At 57.7% G+C, this 18,757-nt stretch overlaps 1 protein-coding gene across 1 annotated transcript in view; it reads right to left on the reverse strand.

Moving 5' to 3' along the window:
• Window positions 1-5,865: 5,865 nt before the first annotated feature.
• LMX1B (LIM homeobox transcription factor 1 beta) overlaps window positions 5,866-18,757 on the reverse strand; it is an 82,090-nt gene continuing 69,198 nt past the window's right edge. The window contains exons 3-8 of the mRNA XM_057725326.1: window positions 15,427-15,659; window positions 13,024-13,205; window positions 12,749-12,826; window positions 12,539-12,605; window positions 10,401-10,565; window positions 5,866-10,088 (exon numbers count right to left, since the gene is read on the reverse strand). Coding sequence (XP_057581309.1) covers window positions 9,931-10,088; window positions 10,401-10,565; window positions 12,539-12,605; window positions 12,749-12,826; window positions 13,024-13,205; window positions 15,427-15,659 — 883 coding nt within the window. The 3' untranslated portion in view covers window positions 5,866-9,930. The remainder of the gene's footprint in view (window positions 10,089-10,400; window positions 10,566-12,538; window positions 12,606-12,748; window positions 12,827-13,023; window positions 13,206-15,426; window positions 15,660-18,757) is intronic.

Here is an 18,757-nt window from a genome sequence, read left to right on the forward strand (position 1 = left end):
GTTGAGTCTTCACTTCTGTTGCCCTGGGATGCGGCCTCCTTCTGTGTCTCTCAGGCCATTCCAGGACACTCCTTGGCTTGGAGCCTGGTCTGGGTGAAGCCTGCCCCACCCCTCCAAAAGACTGAGCTGCAGAATCTTTGGGGCTTTTCCTGTCTGTCCTGGCCTTCCTTCTAGGCAGAGTTGTTGGTTTACAGTGGTAAGTTGCTCTCAGGATCTGCCACTCACTAGCTCTGTGGCCTTGAACAAGCTCCTTCACCTGTCAGAGCCTCAGCGCCTTCATCTGTAGAATGGGGATAACAGTACTTTGAAAATGAAATGAGATCATATCTGAAGGCACTGACCTATTATAAGTACTCAGTACTCAACAGCTATCATCATTGTCCTGGTCATCATGACTATTATCATTATTATTTGTTGTTGGCAGAGTATTTTATAAGCAAAAAGACTTGTTGGCAATAAGTTGCTTTCTTCCAGAGTTGCAGCTTCAGTTTGCTTTGCAGAGCATGACTCCAGGTTTCTGCCCTTGTCATAGTCGCTCTGTTTGTGGACATTTTGTGATGGGTATAACTTGATTATTTGCTTATTAGTAACTCAGCACCCGTAATTCACTTTTTCAATTGAACTCTGTTGCTTATGAAGTACCCTGCTGCCTGGCCCTGCGGCATAGCCTCCCAGTTCCAGCTGTGGGTGAACCGGAGGAGGTTCCCCTCCATGTGTGTGGGACCAAGAGGGGGACCAGGTAGGTGCTCATGGCCAAGAGCTCAGATGGCATAACTACCAGTATCCCTGTGCCATGAGACTCAGGCCTGGCTGACTGGCAGGGACAAGCTCCCACTGTCTGTGCTTTGATGTCTCCTCTGGCACGGCCCCTGAGGTCATGGGCGGCCCAGGTGTCTGTCATCCTCAGAGTGTGGAGAAAGGAAGTCTCGTGTCACAGGAAACCCAGCTCCTGGAAGCTTCCCTGGCCTAAAGGGGTAGGGGGAGTCTTGCTGTTATCAGTGCCAAGGATCACCCCACATCCACCCCCTTCAAGGCCCTTGGGCCCCTCTTGGTTCACTGTTCTGGGCTGACTTAGCTTCCTCAGTAGGCAGAGTGAGGGGCACCCGTGAATAATCTTCGCCCCCCTGTTTGAGCACCTGGGGTGGGCTGAACCCTGTGCCTGGTTCATTTGCTCACGTGACCCTCATGATGGCTCTTGTGCTCATCCCTCGGTTTATAAAGAAATCAAGGCTTGGGGTGGTTAAGTGACTTGCCCAAGGTCACATGGCCAGTAAGTGGCAGAGCTGGGACTGGAACTTGACAACTTCGCACCCGCCCCATTCTCTGAAGCTGAATGGGGTGGGTTACACTCAAACCCCAGAGCTGCAGCCCCCCGCCAGATCAGTTGTCCCCCATTGGTAGGCCCCAGGGACTGAAATGATCAGAATGAAATACTGACCCTCGAATCTGGGGCTCCCAGCTGTGACCGCATCTCCTGTTCTGGAAGCATCCACAAGGGCCAGCACACACTGAGGGTGGAGCTGGATCTTGCACTGGTGAGGGAGCCTCCCACCCCCGCCATGTGCCTGGGGAATAAGGCTTCCGTGGGTCCTGAAGGAGGAGTGGAGGAGAAGGGGCCAGGTAGGGCTGTGGGGCGTGCTTGGCAGTCCTACTCACCCCTGTGCTCCTCCCTCTGGGCTCAGGGAGGGCTGATTCCCCAGGAGCCAAGGCACTGAGCACCTGCAGCTTCCCTGAGCCTCAGTTTCCTTATCAATAATATGGGGGTAGTGCCAGTAGCTGCCTCGCAGGTGAGTGTGAAGAGTCAGTGAGACGGACAAGCAAGGCTGGGAGTCGCTGAAGCAAGGGCTCAAGCAAAGGCTGCTATTTCCCCCCACCCCCCCTTGTTTTCCTCCTCCTTTGTCTCTGTCACTGCCCCAGCTCTGGTTCAAATCCCAGCTCTGCCATTTCCTAGCTGTGTGGCTTCAGGAAGCTTCCTTAACATCTCTGAGCCTACTTTCCTGTTCTGTAAAATTGAAATGCTGGGGACTGTATGGTATTATCCTTTTAAAGCGCTCACACAGAGCCTGGCACGCAGAAGCCTCCCTTCCCTCCTGCCTTCGCTGGCCATGATCTGAAGCCTGCGCCATCTCTGCATCATCTCCTGAGCCTAACAGATGCTTCAGCTCTCACCTGCCTGACTCCTGGTTGCCACCTCGTGGCCTGATGGATGACTGCAGGTTCAGAAGCAAAATTCAAATTAGCTTCTGGTCTGTCTTGGGGATTTAGTAGCAAAGCACCCCAAGGGAGGTAAGGAGTAAAATTGGGGTGCTGCCCACAGAAAGGCACCTGGGTGTTCTGTGCAGATGGGAGATGCACGAGGTGCCCCTGTTACTGGGCCCATTCTTGTTAGATCCTGTGCTAAGAACTTCCTGCACTTCACTTTGTTGCTGATTTGGCTCCGATTTGGATGAGTTTTTCAGATGAAGAAACAGGGGCTTCTGGGATGATGGTGGGGCACATTAAGGGCTCTAAGGAATTGCAAATGTACATTTTCTTTATCTAGGGAGTGGATCCAGAGGTTTTTGGGTTTTATTATTCCTCTTTAGGCCACAAATAGGTACTTTACATATACTTCTCTCTATTATTCAAAATCTCACAGTGTGCTCACTGTATTCTCAGCTAAATCAGAGTATGGGATGTGACAGTCCTCCTCTCACTGCCAAGGGCCTGACTGACCCCTTGCATGCCCTGCGTGAGCACTGGCAGCACCAGGGATCTCACCTCCTGCCACCTCTGGCCTTTGGACCCTGAATTTAATCTGGGTGTGCCCCGCCTCACCGGTTCTCTGCGGCTGCCACCTCTGAGCACTTGTTCTGGCTGTTCCCTCCTCCAAGAGGCTTCCCCTGATTTCCTAGGCCCAGCAGACAAACCCCCTTCCCCCAACTTGGAGTCCTTTGTGCTTTTCTCCTAGCCCCTTCTTATGCTCATCCCAGGCGGCCAGGGTCCTGGGAGGGTCTGCCACACAAGGGGTGAAGACCAACAGGGATGAGCGATCCAGAGGCTGTCTCTACTCTCCAGTCAAGCCCCAGGGGTTGCCCTGCAGTCAGAGCCATAATAGAGCCCCCTGTCCATCCGTCAGTGCCAGGGGTCAAGGTCTGCCTGGCATGGGGTCTGGGACATTCAGAGGCCAAAAGGGGGCATCTGAGGCAGAGCAGTGCTGGCCGGCAGGACGGGAGGGACTAGGGAGAGCAGAATCTTCACTATCAAACGGACATTAAAATTGTTCCCATCCCACGGGGCTTCGAGGAGAAAGTGGAACAAGATTTGCGGGGCTCGGCACAACTTGGGGCACACGGCGAGCATCCCTGAAGGCTGCTCCCAGGGGCAGTGAGTGGGACCCCTCAGCCACCTGATTCTTTGCCTCTGTGCCCGTCGAACCTTCCAGCAGGTCAGCCATGGGCAAGCAGGCCAACTGCATTGCCCGAGCCCAGGGGGGCCCCCCTCATCACGGTGGGGGACTGCAGGGCTGTATGCTGCCGCCTTCCTTCAGACCATCCTCCTAATGCCTGTTGGACCACCCATCTAACCACCCATCTGTCCAGGCAGATTCACATTCCACGTGGCTGCTGCAGACCTCACCTTCTCCATTCCAGCCTCACAGCCCGCAGTTTTCTCAGGGAAGGCAACAGTGATGAACTCCAGAGGCAGGACTGGGCCTGGCCTCAGACCCTTGAGGACAAGTTTTGTAGGGTGGTTTCAGAGTCACGTTCCTCTCCTGGGACCACCCCTCTTCTTGACTCCCACAGGACCATGGCCTAGACCCTCTCCAACCCCACGTTCCTGGTAGTCATCATCCTGGAGCAAGTTACTTCTCTCCAGGCCTCAGTTTTCTCATCTGTGCAATGGGATAAGAGCCATTCTGGGTTGTTGTGAGAGTCAGTGAGCTGAAGTCTGTGACTGGCAATGGCGGGGAATCAATTCGTATTGGTCCTCTGGAGAGAGGGGCCTGGAGGGAGACCTTCTCCCACACCCTCTCTTTCTCCAGACGCAGCCCACATTTCTTCCCCCTGCCCTGACTTCACCTTCCGGGCTTGGGGGAGAAGACAGGCAGGAGAGAGGGGAGCAATGATGAGCACAGCCCCTCCCCTCCACCCCCCCCAAACATTTTTTAGTGACAGGATTTTAAATGGTTGCTCTCGGCAAGAGAGCTGGCAGCCTCCTGCTGGGGTGGGGGGTGTTGGGGGTGGAGCTAGGAGGCCCCTCTCACAGAAGCCTAGGCCTGGGGCTTGGATAGAAGACCCAGTTTAGTCCTGCCTCTGTGCTGTGCAGTCTGGGCCAAGAGACTTAATTTCTCTGAGCCTCAGTGAGGCCACTCTGAAGGCAGGAGAGAGTTTCCTTACTCCCTGGGTCCCCGGGCCTGACCTTGGAGGACTAGGTTGCAAGGCCAGACACTGTGGGCTTGGGGAGGCAGCCGAGGTGGTGTTGAGGCCATTCGTTTGCAGCCAAACCTGGTTTTGAGCCCTGGTTCTGCTGCTCCTTGCTGGCTTTGCCATATTGAATTGGTTGTTTCCTCCTTCTGAGCTTTGGATTTCCCTTCTGAAATATGGGACCTTGACACCTGCCTCTCAGGGTGTGTGTGGGGGTGGGGGGAGGGGGGTGTGAAGGAGGCAATGAAGGAAGGGCTTTGACACGTCTAGATGCTGGGAAGCCCCTGGGGCTGTGAGTCACCCAAGGCTTCAGGAGAGGGTGGGGCAGGGCTGCCCCCAGGGGGCGCTGGTGCCCATGGGCAGAGGGAGAGATGCTCGAGGTGGCTTCCAGGTGATCCCGGCTGCAGGAGCGGGGAGGGGGCTGAGAAGGAGCAACCAGAAGGTGGGGGAAGGAGGAGAGCCCTAGGACTTCAGGTCTGCGGGCATGAGGCCTACCTGATGCTACACCAGGCAGAGCTGCACAGTGACACAGCCAGGTCCCTTTGAGGCTCAGCCCTGCCCAGGACATCTCTTGGATGCCACAGAGACCCTCAGCTCCACATGCCCCAGGTGACAGTGCTCCAGGGACTTCCATCTCAGTGATCTGGGAATCTAGACGTTGCCTTGACTGCCCTCTCTCGCAAGTATCTCCGGGATCTGCCCCCTTCCTTTTTCCCACTGTCACTACCCTAATCAAAGCCATCATCATCTGTTACCTAGGTGACCCAGTTGACCCCCGTCTCCATCCAGTCCACCTGCCCTAAGCAGCAAGACCCTGGGTGGTCTGGCCTTACCTCCAGCCTCTTTGCTTCTCCTCCAGCCCCAAACTTAGCTATTCTTGCAGTTTAGGAGAGCCACAGATTTTGCCAGCCCCTGAGGTTTTGCACAAGCCTGGAATACTCACACTCCTCCTCCCCACCCAGACCCCCCATGCCAGCTAACTTCGCATCTCAGCTTAACATGTAGTTTCTTCCAAGAAGCCTTCCATGGTGCTCTGCCCCTCCAAATGAGGTTGGGTACTCACGTAACAAGGCCACACTCTACCTCAACTGAGCTCACATCATTGTCTACCTCCTTGAGGCAGGGACCAATCCTCAGTTCTCAGCCTAGTGGCTGGCATTTAAGGGGCCCTTCGTATTGGTTGGTTGAATGAATGTGTTGGGGAAAGGGATGGCGTGAAATGGGAGGGATGCATTTATTTCAAGGATGGAGATGGGCCAGTGTTGGGATAGGACAAGGATGGGGAGATGATGATCATGGGATGGGACAAGGGAATGTGTTGGGCAAGACCAGGGGCCCCAGGCTCTCCCTTCCTGACCTGCTTTCCCTGGTGCCCATCAAAAAATCTGCTAATGTCTCATGCAGGACTGGCTCAGGCCCCGCACAGCCCCTCCCCGCAATGAGAGGCACCACAGGCGTGTACAGGTTGGTTTATTTACAAATATACTGATGTCTCATCTTTTTTTTTGTTGTTGTTTCCATTTTCTGCTTTTGTGGGAAGAGGCAGAAGGTGAGAGTGGAGGGCAGGGTGGGAGTGGTGATGTGGTAAACGCTAATAAATAATTTAACAATGACAAGTTATTAAATAAAATGTGTCTGGGGATGGCGGGTGGACAGTGAGAGTCTGTACAAGGAGAACAGCAATGGCTGGTGGCCCGGTCCCCCCACACAGCTGGGCTGGGCTCCCGGGGGACCCTGGTGGGGGCGGGGGCCCAGCAGAGAGGACTACCGCAAAGGACACCGTCCAAGGGCCAAACCTCCTGCTCCCCTGGCCCCCAGGCGGCGTGTCTGTGAGTGTGGGTCCGTGAGCCTTTGTGTGTATCTGGGTGTGAGTGTGTGTCTGTGTGCGTGCCTGTGAGCGTGGACCCCTTCCCCATGGGGCAGAGTGAGCCCCAGAGCTGCAGGTTGTCCCAGATGGGAGATGAGATTCTCACCCCAGGTGGTGCCCAGAGCATAGGCTGGAGCCAGGCAGGGTTCAGCCAACTCTCTTCCGCCAAGCCTCACTGCTAGGCCCCTGCTCATCTGGACATGGTGGACCCCCCCCCCCCACCTCATCCCCTCCAGGAAGCCTCCCAAGATGCCCAGCCCACTGGCACTGGTCCCTTCTCTACAGGCTCTGCTGGGCCCGTGGTCTGACCCTTAGAACCACAGTGTCCCTCTGTGTGACCTCCCTAGAAGGCTCCATGGGGGAGGTGGTAACACTTGATGTGTTACCTGGGGCAGATTCCTTCCTCTCTCTGAGCGTCAGCTTCCCAATGGGGAAGTAGAACTCCGCTTTTCTGACACTTCCCCCTGCCCACCCAGACACAGACTCCCCGTTCCCTTGGGCTTCCCACCTAGGCACCACGTGATGGTGGTCCCACATCACAGCAGGGGTGAGGGTGGTCCTGGCTACTCACACCCCCTACCCCCCAGTCAAGGCTGTGCTTCCTACACGAAAAGGGAAGAGCCTGGTCATCTCAGCTCACCCCAGACCCCAGCAAGCCTGCTCAGCTCTCTGTGTGCTTCTGCTTGGTAACCTCTGAGCCTCAGGTTCCTCATCTGAGAAATGGGTCCCCAACAATGTCCAGACAGGCTTGGGACGGAATGTGTATGTCTCTCCTCCTAGGAGAGAGCCCCTCCAGGTGGGGGGTGGGGGGAGGGCTACATCTTGCTCATCTGTGTCCCCACACCCAGTCCAGGGCTGGCCAGAGTAGGCATCAGAACCTGGCGGCAGCGAGCTGTGGTACAGTGAAGGCGTCACCTAAACTGGCTGATGGGCCATCTCCGGCACGAGGGGCTGAGGTCCCTCGGGCCTTCACAATCTGGGGGTCATCAGCATGGCAGGGGGCAGTGTAATGGCAGAGGCAGAGCCCAGGCTGGACTTGGGGTTTGTGAGGCCCCAGAGTGGCACGTGTACTTGCCCCTCGACCTGGAGGTCATTCACCAGACAGAGGATGAGGAGCTGGCGTACTGTCTCTGTCCTCCGCTCCAGCTCTGTCCTTGACTAGCTGCCAGAGGCCTTGTCCCCGCCCCTCTCCTGGCCCACGTTTTCCAGCTGCAGAATAAAGCGTGGACTAGTTGACCCATTCCTGAGGTTCCTTCCAACGTAAGGAGTCTGGGAGAGAAGGCCAGGCCTACTAGGGTCGGGGGGATCTAACCCTGGACCTACCCCAAGTGTCCCTGGCACGATTCAACTATGTGGGCACAAGAGGGGAAAGGGAGCCATCTTTCAAGAAATCAGAGTGGCTGCCTAAGGGACCAGTGGTGACCCAGGACCAAGAGATGGCAAGAAGCTGGGTGGGCTGAGGCTGCAGAACGATCCAGGACATCGGCTGAGACCCTGTGGAAGTTCTGTGTGGGACAGGAAGAGCCCAGAAGTGCCAGGCTGGCTGCTGGGAACTGAGGGCTGACTCTGAGCTGCATCTGCGCTCTGACAGCTTTGCCCTGGTGAAGAGTGTAGCGAGGTGTGAGTGCAGAAGGCCAGGAGGAGCAGGGAGATTGGCTCAGGATGCTCTGGAGAGACTGAGGTCTCCCCAGACGACAGAGAAGCAAAACGATGGAGGATGTTGGTGAACTTTGAGGATCCCAGAAAGGGCCAGACAGAGGGGCCCAAAGGTGGAGAGACACTCATCATCTCATCCGCTCAAAGGCTGGACCCGGCAGGGCTCTGCAGCCGAGGGCTCAGTGTTAGAGTGAAAGGCAGGGTCATAAGCACTGGCTGAGGACACAGAGACCTCCAGGGGCCAGCAAGGAGTCACTGAGCACAGGGCCCATCAGCCTGGCCTCACGTCTTCTTTTGCTGGGGTTAGAGTTGAGTAGATTGGGGGCAGAGGTTGATACAGTATATCTGGCTCCTAGCAGGGCATTTCCACATGCCTTGGGTGAGACACACAAGGCCAACTCCCTACATCAGCAGATGTGCTCAGGAGGGAGAGCAAACCAGTGGTCAGAGAGTTGGGGTGCAGAGAAATTCCATAGGCTGAACTGAATCAAATAAGAGGAAACGTAACAAGACAAGGTCCTTCACTGGATCTCCAGCGAATAAGTGCCCCCTCCACACAGAGAAGAGGCTTAGTTGTCACAGGTGTGTCAGGGTCAGGGGCTCTGGTTACAAAAGTCGGGGTGAGTATCCAAGGTTATGTGGCCTAAACCATTCACTGGATCTCAGGCCACATTAACAGAGGCAGGGTGCCTAAAGTGGGGGAACTGACTGGCCTGCTTCCTTTGGCTGGCTGATGCCAGTGGGAAGACTGGGTTATATCTTTTCCACACGTTTAGAGGGAAAGCTGGACCAAGGCTGAGGGGGTAGGGGTATGGTTTTAAAAGGAAGAGCTGGAAAAGCTGGAAAAGCCTGGCTTTGAGAAGTGAGGACTCAGGGCTGAAAAGGGCAGAGCTGAAATCCGCAGAAAAGGCAGCTGAATGAAGTAGTGGGCCTAATGAAGTAGTGGGCTCCTTGTCACTGGAGGTATGTGAGGAGAGGCAGAAGTGGCTTGGGCAGGAGCCAAACATCCGATGGAGTGCCAAGTGGGTGACTTTTGAGATGCCTTTCCACCTAGAGGTTCTGCTATTTGGCCTGATTCTACCTGGTTCTGGGGTCTCTGTCTCTGCCCAGGCAGTCCCCCTCTGGGTGGAGGCTAAGATACATCTGTGTCCCTGTGCTTTGAACTCACCCCTGCTCTATCCCTTCCTCCCTCCCCTCCTATTGCTACCAGAGGGGCTCCCTGCCCCTGTCTGTTCTCTTTCCACTTCCTTACAAGGCAAGGCTGACCTGCAGAGGCCTCTCTCTTTCAGCGTTGTCTATGTATCTCTGTGCGTATCCTCATTGGTGTGCCTTTCAATGTGTGCATTTGCATGTATGTCTCCATCCCTTTAAGTCAGCCTGGGCTTAACCTACCCACCCCCATGATTCCCAATCAGGGTAGAGCTGTGGTGGGCTTGGCCCACCTGCTAGGCTCTTCCCTAGTCCTGCTCCAGGCTCCAGCTGGAAGGGGTGATCCTAGGCTGGCGGGCCTGCCCTCAGAGGTGCAGGAGATGCACAGTGCGGGACACAGGTACACACGCTGCTCACATCATCGTCTGGGGCATGCATGGGGGCCCTGCCTCGACCTATGCCTGCGCCATGGAGATGGCCTGGACAGAGAGGATGTTTAAAAAAATAGAGAGAATTTAAGCTTCCCATAAAAGAGATGGGGGGGAGGGGGAAGGAGGCGATGGAGGCCGAGGTGGGGCTGGGAGGCGAGTGGCTGTCTGAGAGCTCTGGGTCCCTGGGGATAACACGGTCTCTGTGGGCAGGACACAGCCCCTGCCCAGGTTGTGCCCATCTGCCTGTCTGGCTGTGCCCAGTGGACACTTTAGCCAGGCCCAGTTGGCCGAAGGGAGGGCACCGTATGGCTGTGTGTAGAGTCTGTGCGGGCGGCGGGGCCAGGGGTGGCGAGGTGGCCTCTGCGGCCCGCAGTCCCACCCCAGGACCCTTGCCCAAGCGTCCGTGCGGCCTGGCTGGCTCTCAGGAGGCGAAGTAGGAACTCTGCATGGAGTAGAGCCTGTCGATGGGGTTCCCCACGCGGGCCTGGAGGGAGCCCACATCCGAGGAGCCGAGGAAGCAGTCGCTGAGGCTGGTTAAGGAGGTATCGCTGTCGATGTCGTGGAAGATGGAGTCGTTCCCTGGGGGGCAGAGGGGGCGTCAGCACCGGGCTTCGAGCTGGGGCTCCTGGGGGCCCTGTCGGCCCTACAGGCAGTGTGGCTGTAGGTGAGGGAGGGACAGGATGACCTGCAGGCAGTGCCTGACCAGAGGGACTGGGGGCTGTGGGTGGGGTCTCCAAGGCGCCCCCTTCTGGCCAGGAGGAGGCAGGTGGGCTGCGTTGGCAGGGCCTGCCTGGGCCCTGCGGCAGGAGGTGGCTGTCTCAGCCCCAGGCCTGCCAGGTCAGGCAGGGGGCAGGGGCGGTGCTGGGGCAGCGGGGGGATGGGGCGGCTTACCATAGGGGTTCATGTGGTCACCTGGCATTTGGGGTGGCGTGAGGCCCTGCTGGAAGGGGTCGCTGCTGCCATAGGGGCTCTGCTCCATGGCCACGATCTGCTGCTGCGGCGGGGCCAGTGGCGTGTAGGAGGCCATCATGCCCTCCATGCGACTCGACAGCACCTCTAGGGACATAGCACGCCCTCACTAACCAGCCCTGCCTGCCCTGTCCTGGAGACCTCACAGATGTACGCCGGGAGCCCCCCGTGACCTCCCACATGACCCCCCAGTCCAGGCTGCCCACTGCGGTCCCTCTGACCTCTTCCCTCCCAGCCCCTCCCCCTGTGGCCTTCCAGTAGATATCTGACCCCCACCCCCACCCCTACTAACCTTCCCCAGACACACACTTCAGTGCCTCTTCCAGAATTAGTTTATCCAAAGTCAGAGAGCCCTCCCTCCCCACCTTCTCCTTTTCTCCAGCAGCCCGGCCCTCTAGGAGTTCACAGCTTGGGGAAGACAGAGACTTCCAGTAAGCAGCCAGTAATGATTCGAGGACACATGGGTGCAGTGAGTGCATCAAGGGAGCATCAAGGTGGAGCCGTACCCAGGCCAACTCAAGGAAGGAAGGCTTGGCCCTCTACCTCCATGTGACTTCAAGAACCAGCAGAGGTTCAACCAGCCTAGCACGGGGCAGGCATGCTGGGCTGATGGGCAGCAAATGCTGAGAAGAGAGAAACTTCCTGGTGGGAGCAGGGACCCAGTCCATGAGGCTAGAGCATGAGGACAAGAGAAGGTCATGCCTGGGGAGAGAGACTGTTCATTGGGGATCTGAGCTGAATGAGGGGTCCCCTGAGGCTGTAGGAAGCCCATGGAGGGTCTTAGCTGTGGAGGGACTGTGGAGAAAGGCTGGGAGGGTGGAAGCTAGAGGCGAGGACCATTGGGAGGAGGGAGTTGGGGCGAGGGGCTGGGGTCCCTATTAAGGTAGATGTGGGAAAGACGAAGAGGGGCATGAGGGACATGGGACAAAAAACCATGGCCCCACTTGGTGACTGAGCAGATGCCGTGTGTGTAGGACAAGACGGTCAGAGGTGACTTCTGGGTTCCTGGTGTGGGTAGTGGGTGGGTGGTGGGGGAGCGGCAGGGGGTGCTGTGGGCACGTAGCAGCAGGGCAGCAGTATGAAGTGCAGTATGGGCTGTGATGTACTGGAGGGGGCTGTGGAACATTCTTGGGGAGGCTGCATCCAGGGGGCACCTGGGAACACTGGAGGGTGAGACACAGCTTGGGAGCAGGCTAGGAGGCCTGAGGCCATGGCTGCAGCTCCAGAAGGCTGGGCCGTCTCGGGACGGGGGCAGAGAGAGAAGACAGGAAGAGCTGGGCTCTGACAGGGCACAGCCTTGAAGCCCTGGGTCCACCCTGGGACACTGGTCTGGCCCAAGAGTCCTGAGTAGAAGGGGCTGCCCATCAGTGCCTTGGCATCTGCCTCCAAGTCCCCATCTCACCTGGGAGCAGGCAGCTGAGGCCCCCACCTCAGTTCAGCAGTCTCAGGGAGCTCCCTGTGCCCTCACTTCAAGACCTAGAAGCTCCCTGTCCCCATGGGGCCCGGGAGGCCAGCCCCAGTCCAAGATGTGGAAACAGCATTTGGACAAAGCCTAGTCCACCCTGGACTCCTCAGCACCCTTCAGACTTTCTCTGGAGACTTCCGCTGAATTCCATCGTGGGCAGTAAGGTGTATGGTCATGTTAAAAGCACAGGCTTAGGAGCCCTACACTCGGGCGAGGCCTGGCTGTGCCCCTTACGAGCTGAGTGATCCCAACAGGTCCCTTAGTCTCCCTGAGCCTCTTTATCTGTGAGATGGGATGTAACAAGGCCCTTCCTCTCAGGGATCTGTGAGAATTAAGTGAGACGGAGCGGGTTGAATGGTGAGAATATTGCCTGGCACACAGTGAGGGTGAGATGCTGCTGTTTTGAATATGGAAATTATGCCACCGCTCCGGGCCACCTGCCCTGCCATCTCTCCTCCTGTGTCCCCACTGCCTCCCTACTGATCTCAGCAGCTTCCAAGGCAGCAGCTCCCTGAGCTCTAATCACCCTGGTGGGAGGTTTCTTGGGAATCTTGTTACGGAGACGGAGCCACGCCCTGGGCTCGCCCAGGCTCACCTTGGCCCAGCCGCTGGGAGTTCTGCTGCTCCTGCTGCTGCTGGTGCCGCCGCGCCAACTTCTTCATCTGCGGGAGACACAGTGCATGCCAGTCCCCGCCTCCAGCCCCCATTCATTCCCACCCCACCCTCATCAGGCCGCTGGTCTTCTGCCTGCCTGCCCTCCCCATCCCACCCCTGCCCAGCGGGATGGCAGGTGGCCTGTTCTCACCTTTGCTCTTTGGTTCTGAAACCAGACCTGGACCACGCGCACGCTGAGGCCCGTCTCTGCCGCCAGTGTCTCTCGGACCTGCCGAGAGGGAGCAAGAGACAGCGGTGAGGCCTGGGGGTGGGCAGCGAGATAGCAGCTGGGAGGCAGCAGGTTTGGGGGGGGGGGTGGGGAGATGGAGGGACGTCCCAGCCCCCAGCAGGAGTGGAAGGGGTGGCGTCTGGAAAGGCGGCAGGTGTGAGGGTGTCAGCCCCCGCCCCACCCCAGCTGCCCCTCACCTTCCGGCAGGGCTTGGAGGAGACCTCAAATGAGGCCTTGAAGGCTCTTCGCTGCTGTGTCGTGAGGATGGTCCGGGGTCGCTTGGGCCTCCGAGGGTCCTTCCCGTCGTCCCCACTGCCCTTACTCTGGCTGCCCTGTCCCTTGGCCGGCTTCATGTCGCCATCCTCATCCTCACTCTTCACTGTGGGGGACACAACCCAGCCTGTCAGCCTTGTATCCTCAGGCAACCTGATGCCTGATGGGATCCCATCACCTTCTGCCAACACCTGCCATGACTCCCCAGTGCCCTCAGGGTAAAGACCTTCCCTGGTCCTGCCTGTCTAGTCTCTCATCCTCTGTCCGCCCCACCCCATCCCCGGCCTGGGCTCTATGTGTTCCCTTCCTCAGCACACACTCCTCACTTCCTTATCTTGGCCCCCCAGGGAGACCTGAACGAAGGCTCCCAGACCTGCTCTGCTGACCACACAGGCAGGCACGCACAGGAAGGCGCCCTGGTGAGCAGGCACAGACACACACACACACACAGCACACTCGGATGCACACACGTTCAGAAGGGCAGAGATACAGGCCCACATGGGGACAGGTACAGACACTGCAGAAATATGCAGGTGCACACACGTGGTTGGACACACAGAAGGGAGCACAGGCACATTGATCCTCACGTGCGGCCAGTCTGATATCCTCATCAGGCCCACAGCTGCCCTGAGGAGAGATGCTAGCATCTGTGCTCATTCTGGCCCTGGGTTTCACCGGACCCATCTTGCCTCTGGTGCCCAGGAGACCCCAGTCCAGCATGCCAACCTTTGGGAAAACCAGTTCCCATGGCACTAGCCCAGCAGTAGCTGGGCCTCAGGGCCCAGAGAAGAGGCTACCAGGAGCCTGCTTCCTTGGAGCTTCCAGGGACTAAGAATTGATGGGCGGACACACTCCAGACGTTCTCACACAGAAGCATTTGTGGCCATGACATATGCGTGTGCACACACACAGGTGCGTGCTCACCGGCAGGGACATAAAGGCATGCGCACGTCTGAACAGACACACATACCTGCATGCAGAAGCACGCATGTTCACCCAGACGCACACGCCCACCCACTTCCATGCCCGAGTTGTGGGTCTCAGAGATGCCAGCCCCAGACAGACAGCTGAGCCTTCCTGCACCCCCCATGCCTCCTGCTGCCCCCGAGTCTGAACTGGTCTCCTTTCTCCCAGCCCCTCTTCCTCCGAGCATGAGCTCCTGTGGAGGGGGCCTTCCTCTGAGAACCCCTCCCTAGGCCCGGCACGAATGTGCCAATGGCACCTGGCTGGCCTCCCACAGGAGCCCAGGCAGCCTGGCCACTGTGGTACTCTGCTCAGGGGTGGACAGAGGGACAGACAGATGGGGAGCTCACACCTCCTGCAAGAACTCTGGCAGGGACAAAACTCCTTTGTGGGGGCAGGTCCTGTGACCATGGGCTGCAGGTTTCCCACAGGGCCAGGCATACCAGGGCACCTCCTCCCCATCCCCCCTGCTCCGGTCTGTCTTTGCCACCCCCAGGAACGACAAGGTGCCAGCCTGCTTCCCTGACTTTTCCCTCCGTAAGACTCATTCCTGGCTGGCCCTGCCCATCCCTCCGGGCCCAGCCAGGAGGGCTCCAAACTGGCAAAGTCTTCTGGGGGCTTGAGCATGGTAGAGAGGCTTCACCCCCAGAAATGGAGTCTCTCCCTCCACCACCCAGGGTCCGGGTCTCCCCTTGCAGCTGGGAAACAGGGAATAGTTTGGGGCTGCTGTTCCCCACTGCTGAAGACTATGGCGGGGGGTGACGGAGAGAGGATATGTCAGATCAGACACCTGCAGCCTGCAGACCTGGTGCTGGGAGACCCTGTGGTGGGGCCAGAGCAAGGAAAAGAGAGGGGGAGGATGGTGGGCCAGAGAGCAGGGGGTGTGCAAGCACATGTACTACAGTACATGTGAGCATGTGGATAAACGTATGCAGTCACACGCATAGGTGCTTACTGCACAAGTGTGCAGGGGTGTGTGTGCACATGTGTGTTTACATGACTGTGGGCTTTCGCAGACTTGGGCATGTAAGCACATGTCTACACGTGGACATGTGTCTATGGGTGTCCACACATGCATTTTATGTGCTTGTGTGTGTGCATCTGTGATCACATGTACCTACACCTGTGTGTGTGTTCAGGTGCATTTGTGTGCCTGTGAGGCTGTGCACATGTGTCTGTGTGCACCCCACATGTGCATGTGTGTACTGAACGCATCAGTGCACGTGTGCATTGGATGTGGGTGCAGTGTCTGTGTATAGGGCAGGTCCTGGGTCAGAAGTGGGCTTTTCCACTGGGGCGGCCCTCCGCGGTGCACTGCCAAGCCCTCCTCCCTGCCGCCTGCCCCAGATCCAGGCGCAGCTCACCGGAGTCAGACTCGTCGGGGCTCACAGAGCTGAGTAGGTCCTTTTCCTTCTCGTAGTCACCTTTGCACAGCAGCTGGCCCTCCTTGAGCACAAACTCGTCGCCCTTGCGTAGCTGCCGCTCACACACGCAGCAGCAGAAGCAGCCCAGGTGGTACACGCACTCCAGGGCCCGCATCACAAACTCAGTGGGGGCGATCTTCTCCATGCAGCCGCTGCACTTGGCCGCGAAGAGCCTGCAGGTGCAGAGTTGGGCTCATTGGTGGGCTCAGGGGTCCCTCCCAGAGGCACCGCCCACCAAGCACCTCTTCCTCCAGCCACCCTGACCCTCCAGCCCAAGTGGGAGAGGCCTTCCCTGGGCACAGAGCCAGACAGTGGGAGCCCTACCCCTTGGCTTGCAGGGCCCTGGTAGCCCCACAGTGGGCACTGGGCATCCTGCCTGGAGGTGCCCTCTCCTGGGAGCATCAGCTTAGGGCCCTTCCCACTCAGAGACACAGTGGCCACTAGAGGGCAGAGTGCAGGGTCAGCCTCCACCTTCCCTGAGAGCCAGGTGGGCCCCTGCCCTGAGGGGAAGGACAAGCAGTCCACAGGTCCATCCTCCCTCACTCCAGCACCTGCTCTCCTCCTCCCTACCCCTGCCTCTCCCCCACATTCAAGCAATCCTCAGCCTTGCCCAACCCATCACCCAGCCTGGGTCCCTCCTCTCTCATGCCTGAGGGCTGCCCCAGTGCCTTCCCTGGGTTCCTGGCCTCTCCAACCCTTCAACTCATCCACCAGGATGAGAGCCAAAGGGATTTGTCTAAAATACACTTCTGTTCATGCTGCTTCCCTGCTCCAGACTCTCCCATGGCTCCCTAGTGCACCCGGGAGAACCTCCAAGTTCCTGAGTCTGGCACTCAGGCCCTTCACAGTCCTGCCTCTTCTCTTACCCCTCAGCTCCCTAAGGCTGCGGTCCCATGGAACAGCCCCAAGTCTCGAGAGCACCATCACGTTGGCCCTTCAACATGTGCTTTCTCTGGCCCTTGCCTTGGCTACTACCTGCTTATCCCTCATTTCAGCTTAGGAACCTCCACTGTGAACAGATATTCATAGAGCACGTATGGTATACCAGCTGCTCTTCTAAGTGCTCTGCATGCAGAAATGCATTTCATCCTTGCGACAACCCTATGAGGCAGGAAATATTAATCCCATTTTAGAGATATGGAAACTGAGGTGCTGGGAGGCAGAGTCACATGCTCAGGGTCACATGGGTAGTAAATGATGGAGCCGGCTCTGCGCCCGGGCCTGATCCAGTCCCTCCGTGACAGAGAGGATCCATCTTCCAATTCCAGAGAGAAAGCTGGAGGTGGGGGAGGTCTTCCGAGCCTCCGGTGAGTGTGCAGAGGGTCTGAGCAGCAGGGCCCCGCCTCTGCCTGCACCTACTGACCGCTCCTCCCAGCTCCCCATCCCTGTCACGTGCCCTGCTCTGTGGGAACTCAGCCTCAACAACACTTTGATGGAAAAATTTATGAAGAATCAAATTATTGCTGCTGGGAGGGAATTAAAACCATTTTTCATTCCCGGCGTCCCCGGGCCACGTCTGCGGGCGCCACCTTGGGAGCACTGCACACATCCCATCCCTCTTTATGGCCCGCCATCACAGGCACAGATTACAGCTGCAATTCTCTACTAATCGGTTCTGGAACAGAAATGGCCATAAATGCAAGGCTCTCGGTCTGCCTCCCTTCCCAGGGCTGCCATCAGCACCGCCCATGGCGAGCTGGTGGGATGCAGTGGGCAGGGCCAATCTGAGCTCTGCCTGCTGCCCTGGCACTGGCCAGGACACTCAAATTGGGGACACCCCAGCAACCCCTGCCATCCACCTCTAGTCTACCCAGCAGGCTCCTACTCATCCTGCAATACCCAACTCCAATGCCACCTCTTCTGGGAAGCCTTCTTTGATGCCCCGGTCTAGGGGAGGTGGCCTCCTCTATGCTCATTTCAGGCCTCAGTTCCCTCTACTATAAAATGGGGATGTCAACAGGACCTCCCTCAAAGGGCTATTGTTAGGATTCAATGATACTGAGCATTTAATTCAATGAATGAATACCACATCAGAGTGACGGCACATGGCCCTGTCAGCTCTCAGTTCTACAGAGGTCCACCTGATCTTCAAAGAGGCCTCATGTTTGGAAAGCCCATGAGTGAAGGCCTGGGGGCTGCAGAGGCTCAGGCAGACAGGACCCCACTGTCCCACACAGTGCATGGCTTCACAGGGGAACATGAGCTGGATTCAGCTCCAGTTTGGGCCTTTGGCTAGAGACCTTTGTTCAGGGTGCGACCCATCCAACTGTCCATGGCACGCTAAGCAGAGGCCCCTAGGAATCTGGCTGGCCCTTCAGCTCTGCCAAAGGGCTAGGGAAGGAACCAGGTTTGTAGAACCTGCTGCTCTGACATGAAAGACACTTCCTGCTTGCCCCTCTCACTGCCTCTCTGTCCCCCGCCCCATGCTCTACCTCCTGACCTAGGGGCCCCAGTAAGGGCTGGCCTGGCCTCTGTGGCCTGTGGGGAGGCAGGCAGGTGATGGCTGCATCTCTGTGTCAGCATGGCAGGGCCAGGGCTCCAGGCCAGGTTGGCACACCTTGGGCAGTTCCCAGAGAGGAGACCCTCTTAGTCTGGGGGAGGGGGCAGCAGGGGGGCGGTGACCCGCATTTGCAGACGCTGCCACCATGCAGGCTTCCTTCAGAACAGCCGCGCTAATGCCTTGGCAGCAGGGGGTCGATTGCTACTTTCTCCAAACTCATCAACACAATCTATTATTAATACTTCTCCAAAGGCTCGGTGCCGCCATTATGGAGGCAGCGCCAGCCACTCGGGGCATCATCTGTTATCTAGATTGCAAAAACTCGGGAAATAAAACAAACTGTGCACACTTTATAAACGGAATGTGCCATCCGTTTGGTCTCCAAGCATCTCTCCACCCAATAAAACATCGGGGGGGATGCATGAAATACTCACTCCCAATTATCGGGCTGCCTTTGTCTGCCATGCCAGGGTGAGAGCTACTAACGGCATGTGCGGGAGGGGCTGGGGCACCAGCGGGGTCCCTTCCTCTCTGTGAGCCCCCACTCTCTCCCTCGATCCCTCCCACTATGAAGGATCGGTGGAACCAGCCATTGAGAAGCCGCCCCAGCCAGAGGCGGGTGGCGCTGGAATCAGATGGACTCGGGTTTGATGCCTGTTTCCACCACCTGCTGGCTTGCGACTGAGCAAGTAATTTCCTCTCTCTAAGCTCACTTATCTGTATAATGGGCTCAACAGCACTGCCTGTTTCTCAGTGTGAAAATGCAGTGAG

Source organism: Hippopotamus amphibius, chromosome 2, assembly GCF_030028045.1.
Source record: "Hippopotamus amphibius kiboko isolate mHipAmp2 chromosome 2, mHipAmp2.hap2, whole genome shotgun sequence".
In the NCBI taxonomy this organism is placed as follows: domain Eukaryota; kingdom Metazoa; phylum Chordata; class Mammalia; order Artiodactyla; family Hippopotamidae; genus Hippopotamus; species Hippopotamus amphibius.